Consider the following 11,771-nt stretch of genomic DNA (forward strand, 5'->3'; position numbering starts at 1 on the left):
TTTGTTAAAGAATGGCTTAATGACAAAAAACATTTCTGCATCTAAGAACGACTTACTCAATCTTATTCTCATGAACGTTGAATAAGAACTGAATGAATAAGAACTCATTGAGAAATTAAAAGGCGCTATTGTTGCAATCGAAGTTTCTCAAAAAGCCTTGATGAAGTCTTTGGTGAACAGATGTTAATCACTTGTGGAGCGACGAAAGTTAAGTGCAGCGCCCTCTCTGGTGGATTGTAGGATCTGTGATTTCAAAGAGACGTGTTTTCGCGAGATGAGGGAACTTTTGCTATGTTTTTCTCGAATTTTCTGTGTTGTTGTAGTTTTTATCGAGTTTATCGATATGTTATCGAGCGACGTCATTTTCACATCATTGTCAGTGTTAACAAGGACGTTAGAACACTCTCAATGAGGCGGACTTCCAAGTTTTAGAAGACTGCGGACTTTCATGCAGGATGCACAGTAAACTTTTTTTTTGCATCGATCACACGTACGAGCAGTTGTATTCGACGTCACCGAAATTTGTGTTAGTAATAAATACAGTTCTTTGAAAATTCGTCTATCGTCCTAACACAAAATTGGTCCTTCGAACCGGATGGAAGCGAACTGTAAGTAAACATCGTACATCGAATTAGAACTCGTCAATTACGGACGTTTTCACACGTACCAGCCACCGTTCGTTTCAACGTACAGCTGCTGTGTGTATAGTGTGCTTGATCAACGTTTAACTATAGATATCAGTAAACATGGCGGACAACGGAGATACGACATTACGACGATCACAACGTAGTCGACAAATGCCCGCTTACCTCGCTGATTATGACTTGGGCGACGACGTTGAACAAGAAGAGAAATTAGTAACACACTGGGATAGATTAATTAAGGAACGTGGCCTAATGTTAGTAGACATCAACCGTAATTGTGAAAAGGTCGACAAGCTGAGAGATCATTGGCAGATCTTGAGAGGCTCGCATGTGATTTGGTGCACCTTGCTGGGACTTCAGAATACCCTGAAGAGGAAAAGTTTAAAGTCACTCAACACTTCACCGTTACAAAGGCACAGGTTGAGGATTATCAAGACAAAATTGCTGAACACTTGCATGTGAGAGACAAGGAGACATCTTCAACAGTTTGATCCCCTGCTGCAGAGAGGAAACGGGAGTGTCAATCACAAACTACGCTTTCAGAAACCAAAGAACAGAAATACTCTGAACAAACATTATTGCCTCAAAATTCAGAATTTGAGGTGAAACAAGAGGATGAGAGTATGAGTGATCACAAATCTGTTTCCTCACATGCCTCTGTGAAATCAGCAGCAGCTAAGATACAAGCAGAAGTAGCAACGTTACGTGTCAAACAAGAAAAGAAGCGATACGAAGAAGAGTGTAATTTGAGAGCAGAAGAGGAGAATTTACGTCAGGCAGAGCATAAGCTGCAGCTGCAGAAACAACAGGACGAAGCAGATAGAGTGGCCCTGGAAGCAGAATTATGGGATGGTTTGAGTAATAATCAGTACATTGCTCCACCATTCAAACCAGGACTATCAACCAATAAGGCGATGAAGGAGGGGACTTCACGAATCAAAGTCAAAACTGAGACTCCTAGAACTTCTGCGCACTTTGATTCCCCCATCGCAAAACACCTAGAATCACTTTTCACTGAACCGAAGGTGAAGTATGATACTCCACATATTGACACATCGAAGGAAAGCTCAGAGTACGTACACAAGTTTTTCCAGGGAATAGCAAAACCATCTTTACCAAGATTCAGTGGTGAAAAGGAACAGTATCAGGACTGGCGTGAACAGTTTGAGATATTCATAAATCAAGCGCAAGTACCTGTCCGTTTTAAGATGGTCATGTTGAAAAGTTCTTTGAGTGGCCGAGCCTTGCAGTTAGTCAGCAGACTAGGCTATAATGATCACCAGTATCAGATGGCATTGATCAAGCTTGATCAACGCTATGGCGGTAAAAAGGAGCAATTTCAACGTCAACTCGATGCGTTAATTGCAAGTCTACCTTAAAAGAAGATGATCTGAAGGGTTTAGAGGATATAGCCAATTGTCTTTGTGACTTGGTAGCAAAAACTGGCAGACTCAAGTCGGTGAATCAGAGTTGATTGGTCCATCTACCCTTTACACTCTGGTCCTTCAGAAAAGTCCGGAATCTTTGGTGCTACAATACTACGACAGTCGTCCTAAATTGTCCTATCTACATTTGTTGACTGGTTAAACCGACAAGTCTGTGTTCGACTCGAGTTGGCAGAGATCAAAGAGAAAGCCAAGAGGTCGTATACAGAGTCAGCAAAGTCATCCGGCACCAGGAGAGCACAACGCAGTGGTACACACGCTAGTGAGACTTCGTCCAAAAGCCCTAAGGCATCTCAAGTCAGCCCAACCAGTCCAAGCAAAGACTCAGCATTAGACTCAACCACGAAACTGAGTTGCCCACTGTGGAAAGAAGCATACCACATCGTCCAGTGCAGACAGTAAAATTTGTTCTCAGTCGATGAGCATGGAAATTTGCTAAAGAGAATGGACTGTGTTATTGCTGTCTAAAAGTTGGGCATCACGGAAGAAAGTGTGCTGATGTTTTGAGGTGCAAAATCGATGGCTGTGTAAAAACTCATCATAGATGCCTTCATACGTCTGAACCAGCAACAGAGATTGCAACCGACACAGCTAAAATGCCTTTGGAGTGTCCAAGGACGGAAAGATTATTCCAACCGAGGTTGCCCTCCGACTTATCCCTGTTTTCATCATCGGAAGGGCTGGTGACAAGAAAAAGGTAAACGCCTTTCTAGATGATGGATCTGACTCCACGTATATCCGAAAAGATATTGCTACTGCGTTAGGATTACAGATAGAAGACAACGAGCTGACGGTGTCGACCTTGGTAAATAGAGGCACGAAGGTCGACAGCGGCCTTGTTGCTGTCACCATTGAGAGTCTAGATGGGCGAGTGAGACAGAGAATCAGAGCTCGAACCCCGAACTCTATGTGTGACAACTTAAGCATTCCAAACTGGAGGAGACACGGGAGGGAATGGTCACATTTGACAGGAATTGACTTTCCTAAAATCCCTGGACGTAAGACAGTAGATATTCTCATCGGGGCAGATTACCCGGAGTTATCACTCTCCCTTGAGGAACAAGCAGGATGCCCAGGAGAGCTGGTTGCCCGGAAAACACCGCTCGGATGGACTTGCATTGGAGTATACCGTATAGGAGGAGTCCTGAGCCACACTTCACATGTTAGTTCTCTCCATTTACAGTCAGAACAAGATGTCGGCTTGAATGAAGCTCTACGTAACATGTGGAATTTAGATTCATGGGAGAGTAGGAAAAGAAATGTTCTTACACCTGAAGAACGACTTGCTGTGAGCAAAACTGCTGGATCGCTGAAGCAGGTCGGTAATCGCTAAGAAATTGGCATACCATGGAGAGATGAACATCCAGAGTTGCCTGACAACCTTAAAGCAGCGGAAAATAGACTGTTGAGCTTAGAAAGAACTATGTCGAAGAAACCTGCCTTGGCAACACGTTACAGGGAGGTGATGCAGGCCAACATCAAAAGGGGTACTTTGAAACGGTTTATAGTACAGAAGAGATTGGACCTGGTTGGTACCTACCACATTTCCTGGTAGTGCGTGAAGACAAAGCCATTACAAAAGTAAGGATAGTTTACGACTCAGCTCCCAGAAGTGAAGAAGTGTCTCTCAATGATGTTATGTAACCAAGTCCGAAATTGCAATTAGGCATGGTAGATGTTCTACTACGTTTCCGCCGACGAAGGATTGCAATTGTTTGGGATATCAAAGAGATGTTCTCACAAATAGTTATGGCAAAGGAGGATCGTCCATACCATAGAATCCTGTGGAGAAACCTAGATACGTCAAGACCAGTTACAGTGTATCAGGCAGCCCGTCTTACGTTTGGTGATTGTACCTCGATCTCTGTACCTAGCTCAGTATGTAATACGTACACATGCAGAGAGCAATCAAGAAAAGTTCCCATAGGCAGCAACTATGTGCACTGAAAGTCTGTATATGGATGATGTAATGGACTCACAAGACGACGATAATGTAGCCATCCAGGCTCGTGACCAGCTATCTGGTCTCTTAGCACCAGCTGGGTTTCAAGTTCGACGTTGGTGTAGTAAGAGCACTGCAGTTCCGGAGGGCACCCCAGAAGAGTGTGCTACAGGAGTAAAGGTGAAAAAATCAGAAATCAGAGCATAAAGACACTCGGAACGAGATGGGATGCGGCAACAGATATATTTGGATTCGAATTCACCACACAGATGTTTAAATCCACACCAAGAGAGCTCTCCTGAGTAGAGTTGCGACCTTGTTTGATCCATTGCGGTTCCTGGCACCATCATAATTAGAGCTAAGATGATCTTGCAAGAAGCATGGATCCAGGGGCTTGGATGGGATGAAGAATTTCCACTAAATCTGTCCGACCGTATAGCGGAGTGGTGTCTCAAATTACCACAGGTTTCCAAGATGAAGATACCCAGGTGTAATCAAGACCATCCATCAGCAAATGCATCACTGCATACGTTCACAGATGCTTCCAGCCTAGCATATGCACCTTTGACATACATGAGAAGCGTAAATGAAGATGGAAGAGTCGCAGTCAGATTTGTCGTCGCAATATTAAGAGCGAGGGTCGCACCACTTAAGACAGTTAGCATACCGAGGCTATAGAGTTAATGGCAGCCTTACTTGGTCTTCGTATAGCAGACAAAGTCTCCTGTGTTCTAGAGAGACTGCTGTCTCAACATACCTTTTGGTCAGATAGTATAGATGAAGTACATTGGGTTCATGGCCAATCTAGGAAATACAAACCCTTCGTTGCTCATCGAGTTGCAGAGATTCTGAGAGTAAAACACACCCATCGCAGTGGAACCACGTGCCAGGCAAAGTCAACCCAGCAGACCAAGCCACCCGCGGCATCGGGGTACATGAGATAATAGCAGGAAGTTCATGGATAAATGGTCCAGAGTTCCTTTATGGAGGGGAGCACAATTGGCCACAAAACCCTGTCACTGAATTTAGTCATTCGGGGGAAGCTCAAAAGATATGTCTCAAGCCTGTGCTCAGACTGTCAACACACCAGCTGGGCCCACTACATCAGAGCGTAAGTTTCCCATTGACGCCAACAGGTTTCTATCTGGACTAGATTCGTCAGGACAACAGCATGGTTACGGTGCTGCGCTTTATCAGTCTGATTAAAGCAAGATGCACTGGTAAGTCCATAGATGTACAGCCCTATTTGGAAGTATGTGAACTCCAAGAGGCTGAAAAGCAGACACTCAAGTATATCCAGATGGAAAGATTTGCAGATACCATCAGAGATCTGAAAGTAGGGCGTCTGACAAGAACCAGACCGCTGAAATCCTTAATTGTCACCTTTTTTGGACAGTGACAGAATTCTAAGAGTTGGCGGAAGCCTTCAAAGATCCAGTCTGCCGTATGATGCCAAACACCCGCTGTTGGTGCCATGTCGCAATCATATTGCTACGCTGATAGTGCGACACTATCACATCAAAGTTGGCTGGCACAGTAAAGGAGTAAATGCTGTCCTGTCAGAGACCAGACAAAGATACTGGATAGTTCATGATAGAGAAGAGGTCAAGAGAGTTCACTATGACTGCAGACTTTGCCGTAGACAGCGTAAAAAGGTAGCAGAACAAATCATGGCTCCACTACCATCTCACAGGATCACCGTGCCAGTTCGAGCATTTGCAAAGTCTGGAGTTGACTATGCTGGACCTTTCTACACAAAGTTGACCAGAAGAGTCATTGCGAAGAGATATCTATGTCTCTTTACATGTACTACGTCAAGAACAGTCCATTCGGAGCTCGCCTACTCCATGGACACTGACAGTTTTCTCAACGCCTTTTCAAGAATGGTGGCAAGATGTGGGAAACCAGCTGCGGGAAGAAGTTATCTCGGATAATGGCACAAACTTTGTTGGTGTAAACAGAGAGCTTGGTAAGCTGATTTGAGCCATGGATCAACTAAAATTGTTGATAGTGCTGCCAACAAAGGTATAGTCTGGAAGTTCAACCCGCCATTGGGGTCACATCATGGTGGATTGTTTGAGGCCCTGATCAAGTCGGCCAAAGTTGCACTGAAAGCAATTCTCGGGGATGCACGAGTGACAGATGAGGAGTTTAACATACAGCCATAGTAGAGGCTGAGGAATTGATGAACACAAGACCTCTAGCGTATTGCGGTAACTACCCCACAGATAAACCTGTGTTGACTCCAAACCATTTTCTGTATGGTGCAAGCAGGAGGTCAGTTGGCACCAAGGGTGGTAGATGAAGTAGCTTGCAGTCCAAAACATCGATGGCGCTTCGTTCAGGACCTCGTAAACCAAGTTTGGAAGAGATGGAATCGCAAATACCTATCTATACTCCAGAACCGAGGAAAGTGGACTCAATATGGAAATATGAAGGTCAACGACATCGTTACATTAGTCGACCAAGCAAATCCATGGGGACAGTGGCCTCTAGGTCGAATTGAGGAGGTTTACCCAGGAGGGATGGGTGTGTTCGTACGGTGAAGGTTTTAAGTCAAGGCCGTACTTTCGTCAGACCTATCACCAAAGTGTGCCCTTTGGAAGCTGAATCTATAAGTAAAGAGGAGGTAACCAAACCAGTTAGTCACGGAGGGGAGAATGGAGTGAGGAAAGTTAAGTGCAGCGCCCTCTCTGGCGGATTGTAGGATCTGTGATTTCAATGAGACGTGTTTTCACGAGATGAGGGAACTTTTGCCATGTTTTTCTCGAATTTTCTGTGTTGTTGTAGTTTTTATCGAGTTTATCTATATGTTATCGAGTAGACATCATTTTCACGTCATTGTCAGTGTTAACAAGGACGTTAGAACACTCTCAATGAAGCGGACTTCCAAGTTTTAGAAGACTGCAGACTTTCATGCAGGATGCACGGTAAACTGTATGTTTTTTTGCATTGATCACATGTACGAGTAGTTGTATTCGATGTCACCGAAATTTGTGCTAGTAATAAATACAGTTCTTTGAAAATTCGTCTATCGTCCTATTAACTTGTTTAGTGGACAGTCTATGGCAAATAATAGCAAATAACAACATATTTTGTTTTTCCAAACGACTTCAATTATGGTTTATTCTCGCATATGGTTTATTAGTGTTGCATTTTCATGTCATTTTGATACACTCCTCATTTTACGTTTGACCTTTTTATTTTCTACCTCATTCATTTACCCAACTTAACTTTTGTACGTTCTCACTTTTGTCTGTCAGCTTAACTAATACCTGAATAAGGCAACTTGTATGTGGCCAAAACGTTGGTATATTTTAAATAAAGATCATAAAAAGACTGAGAATATTGTTGAACCGCCTCCTTTATCGACTTATTGGCTTCTATGGTTGTAGTTCACTGATTCTTTTAGAGCATTCTCCACAAAGAATGTCCTGAACAAAATTAATGCTCGTACGTATCTTAAATTCGTTCATTGGAAATATTTCCTCGAATACAAAATATGGAAATTATTTGCCTCTTTTTAGATTAAATGCTATAATAATATGATTTTATGACTATGCTTGTATATTTTAGTTTCAAGTTTAACAAAGCGTACAAGATCAAACCTACAGGACACCAAAATGAAATTGTTTGGATTTGTTCTAAATTAACCCCTAGAACTCATGTGTCAATTAAGCATTCAAAAAAGTTGGCTGCCTGTTGAACAAAGGGTTGACCAGGAAAGGCAGTCTTAAATAGCTGAAAGCAAACTTCTCAACTTGCACTAGGTACCAATGAGAACTCGTGCACCTGACCCTTGAATTTGTGATTGGTCAGGCGAACTGGCATCGATATTACTTTTTTTCATAACCCGAAATTGACTTTACCTGATGATATAGGTGTCTAGTCGATTTGAAATTGTTTGTATGGCAAGCATGACCGTAGGTCTTAAGTACGGAGTTGCAAACTTCTATTTTCAACCTTCGGTAATTTCAGGATTTTCGCCATTTTTAAGCGACAGTATGTTCGGCAAAGTTTGTGTTGTGTTGTCGTGTGGTGCTAAGCGGAATGGGTTCATTGGCGAAAACGAAAAGTTTTGAGCTTCCGGAAAGTGAGTTTCACCATATTAAAAATTCCTCTCACATTTTTATGAATATGTAATGAGTGTATTTGAACAAAATGAGAGGGAACGATCGGCCTGGACACCGACGACAGTTGTCGAAATGAGAGCATCCATTTGAGTGATGGGACTATTCGGAATTTGCTGGCAACCTGAAATCCAGCTGTATTGGTCGGACCAAGTTTGCTTTGGTCATAATTTCGTCAAGAGAACGTGTTTTACTTCAAGCTACAGTGCGGTATTTTTCTCTTTTATATGTAAACAACAAACACCCTAGTTTGCCAAACATTGAGGCATTTACTCACTTTGCCCTATATTTATTAATTTAAAGGAGGCACGGTGGACCAGTGGTTAGGGTAACGGACTCACTATTGGAGGATGGTGAGTTCGAGACCCGTTTCAAGTCCCGGTAGATCCTGAGTAGCGGATTCACTGTCGGAGGACAGTGAACTCGAGACTTTAGCTCGGTGTTGTGCCCTTGAGCAAGGCACTTTACTCCTCAGTGCTTCATTGGGGTAGTGGGTTACGGGTACTGCATCCTGTAATTGGGCTAGCACCCGTTGGATGATGGACTAAATAAAATTTAAAAATAAAAATTTAAAATTTAAAAAATTATACTGCAGCACACAGCCCTACTGTGCTCGTAACAACGCCATGTATACAGCCCAAAAATGAGACGGGAAAGAATGTTGAAAGTACAAAATGTCATTCATCGAGTGAATGCAAACAGCAGAATGCACCAAAGCCTGATGTGCGAACTGGCAATCGACAAAGGAGTCACCCCCACCGGGGCCGCATAAAGAATGTTCTCTACAATCCAGCAAAACCGCATAAATATGGTATGAGAGTTTACACTCTCAGCGAGTCCACCAGGGTTATGTTTTCAACGGCATTTTCAATGCGTCCCTGATAACGGTCATCAGATAAATACCTTAGGTTTACCCGATGAAATAAAAAACGCCGAGAACTATGATCCACACGTCGTACCGCCTGATGCTGACGACAGAGAGTGATGGCCACGAGACAGCACAATGACAATGTGTGCCAGGAAAGATAATACCAGATATGAACTGAAAATGCTCACGTGTTTCATACAGTTATGTGTAAATTTGAACCTTTGCCACATGTTTGCAACTTCATTGAAAGTATTATGATAAACATAATGAACAATAATCACCGCCGATTAATTCTAAAAGGTCATGAAGTATACAAATATGTAATTAGCTGAAATAAAAATATTATAGTTCTTTGACTGCTGTCATTGTATCACCATTTTATATAGCAAGTGTAATTACCATTGGCCAAGTCCTTCAAGCCATATATGCCGAGCTGTGAAAGCTCATTAGATATGCAAATTGTAAATTAGTATTGTTTTAACCAGGTATAATCATCAATGTTGTCATGTTTTGCCAACTTTGATCAAGTAAATCCCAGTATATATCCCTAATAAGCAAAGTTCATTAAATATGTAAATTAGGAATTGACTTAAGTAAAAATGCTTAATGATTGTCAATAATGTTGTATCATGGTATCTGCAATATATGTAGCAAGTTTTGTCAACTTTGGTCAAGTCAATTCAGATATATATCTCTAATTAGGAAAGTTCATTAAACATGCAAATTAGGAATTGGCTGAAGAGAAAATGCTTAATGACTTTCAATAATATTGTATTACAGTGTCTGAAATGTACATAGCAAGTTACATCAATTTTGATCAAGTCAATTCAGATGAATATCCCTAAGTATGAAAATTCATTTAATATGCAAATTAGGAATTGGCTGAAGTAAAAATGTCTTTTGACTTTCAATAATGTTATATCACAATATCTTTGATGTATATAGCAAGTTTCAATGACTAAAATCAAGTTAAATTGTATTGCTTAGTTATCCCTATATACCAAAAATCAGACCTCTAGCTCTATTGGCTGGCTCAGAATTAGATATGCACATAATTAATTAGGTACAGGATGTGATGTCATAAGATCTCCCATCATACCAAATATGAAGGGTGTAGCACTTGGGTTTACTTAGTTATGGCCATATATGTATATTTGAGGTCAAAGGTCATCAAGGTCACATGACATTTTGTCAAAAAAATTGTATTGCTAAGTTATCCCTATATACCAAAAATCAGACCTCTAGCTCTATTGGCTGGCTCAGAATTAGATATGCACATAATTAATGAGGTACAGGATGTGATGTCATAAGGTCTCCCATCATACCAAATATGAAGGGTGTAGCACTTGTGGTTACTTAGTTATGGCCATATATGTATATTTGAGGTCAAAGGTCATCGGGGTCACATGACATTTTGTCAAAAAAAAAGGTATTGCTAAGTTATCCCTATATACCAAAAATCAGACCTCTAGCTCTATTGGCTGGCTCAGAATTAGATATGCACATAATTAATGAGGTACAGGATGTGATGTCATAAGGTCTCCCATCATACCAAATATGAAGGGTGTAGCACTTGTGGTTACTGAGTTATGGACATATACTCATATTTAAGGTCAAAGGTCATCGAGACGACATGACATTTTGTCAAAAAATTTGTATTGCTAAGTTATCCCTATATACCAAAAATCAGACCTCTAGCTCTATTGGCTAGCTCTGAATTAGAAATGCACATAATAAATGAGTTGCAGGAAGATGCCAAGGTCAAAGGTCAAGTTGAATCCCCAAAATTGTGGAGAGCAATTGGTCCCCTACTAGTCTGGTGCCGAAACACAAAACTCAAAAATTTCGGCCCCACAATGGTTCTCGGTGGTTTCTGTATCTTCAAAGCCTACTGAATCAGGATCTGCATGATGCCACCCTGGCACCCTTGGGCATTTTAATATATTCAAGATGGCCGCCAAGATGGCCGCCAAAACATGTAAATGGTAATATCTCAGCTCTATGAAATGTTATCAAAGTGATTTTGGTGTCATTTACCAGGTAAACAGGGCCAAGGAATTCATTTCTTTCATTGCCCAACATGTGCAACTCTTAATTTGCATAAAAATCCAAGATGGCTGCCAAAATCACCTCCAAAACAGGTAAAATGCCATATCTCAGCTCCATGAGAAGCTGTTGGAGTCATTGTGGTCTCCTTTGCCAGGTAAATGGGGTAAGGAACTCATATCTTTCATTGCCTATATGTACAACCCTTAATTTGCATGAAAAAGCAAGATGGCTGCCAAAAACGACATCCAAAAACAGGTAAAATATCATATCTCAGCTCAATGAGAAGCTGTTGGAGTCATTTTGTCTCCTTTGCCAGGTATATTGGGTCAAGCAATTCATATCTTTCATTGGCTGACATGTATCACCCTTTATTTGCATAAAAATTTGCATAAAATCCAATACCTGTTTCAGTGTGTAAGGAGTCATATCTCAATACACTATGCCACTGATTTTGGTGTCTTTCGGCATGTTTTACGGGTCAAAAATTGGTATCTTTTGTTATATTTGCTATAAAATCAACCATGAAAATCTGAAACTGATGCTTACAATCCAAGATGGCTGCTAAGCTTGTTTCCACAACATATATCAAGGATATCTTAGCTGAAATTGCATCCAAGAGACTAATACAGTAAGGGTTCAAGGCTGAAGGATAAGTTTCTTTTAAATGTAAAATATTTCATTGAAAGCCAAATT

At 41.3% G+C, this 11,771-nt stretch overlaps 2 protein-coding genes across 2 annotated transcripts; both read left to right on the forward strand.

Moving 5' to 3' along the window:
* Positions 1 to 4,394: 4,394 nt before the first annotated feature.
* Positions 4,395 to 4,709, forward strand: LOC139126406 (uncharacterized). The gene has a single exon (XM_070692469.1). It carries the CDS (start codon positions 4,395 to 4,397, stop codon positions 4,707 to 4,709), a length of 315 nt encoding a protein of 104 aa, XP_070548570.1.
* Positions 4,710 to 4,714: 5 nt separating this feature from the next.
* On the forward strand, positions 4,715 to 5,965 carry LOC139126407 (uncharacterized). Its single transcript, XM_070692470.1, has 2 exons — positions 4,715 to 4,962; positions 5,428 to 5,965. The coding sequence occupies exons 1-2, from the start codon at positions 4,715 to 4,717 to the stop codon at positions 5,963 to 5,965; spliced, it is 786 nt and encodes a 261-aa protein (XP_070548571.1).
* Positions 5,966 to 11,771: the final 5,806 nt, after the last annotated feature.

This window comes from Ptychodera flava, assembly GCF_041260155.1.
Source record: "Ptychodera flava strain L36383 chromosome 3 unlocalized genomic scaffold, AS_Pfla_20210202 Scaffold_27__1_contigs__length_13241970_pilon, whole genome shotgun sequence".
NCBI classification, from domain to species: Eukaryota; Metazoa; Hemichordata; class Enteropneusta; family Ptychoderidae; genus Ptychodera; species Ptychodera flava.

Bases quoted from the DNA above. Each gene is read 5' to 3' on its own strand.
- LOC139126407 (XM_070692470.1), top strand. From the start codon at position 4,715: ATGGCAGCCTTACTTGGTCTTCGTATAGCAGACAAAGTCTCCTGTGTT. The intron at 4,963-5,427 runs GTACATGAGATA...TTTTTTGGACAG, and splicing joins AAGCCACCCGCGGCATCGGG to TGACAGAATTCTAAGAGTTG.
- LOC139126406 (XM_070692469.1), top strand. From the start codon at position 4,395: ATGATCTTGCAAGAAGCATGGATCCAGGGGCTTGGATGGGATGAAGAA.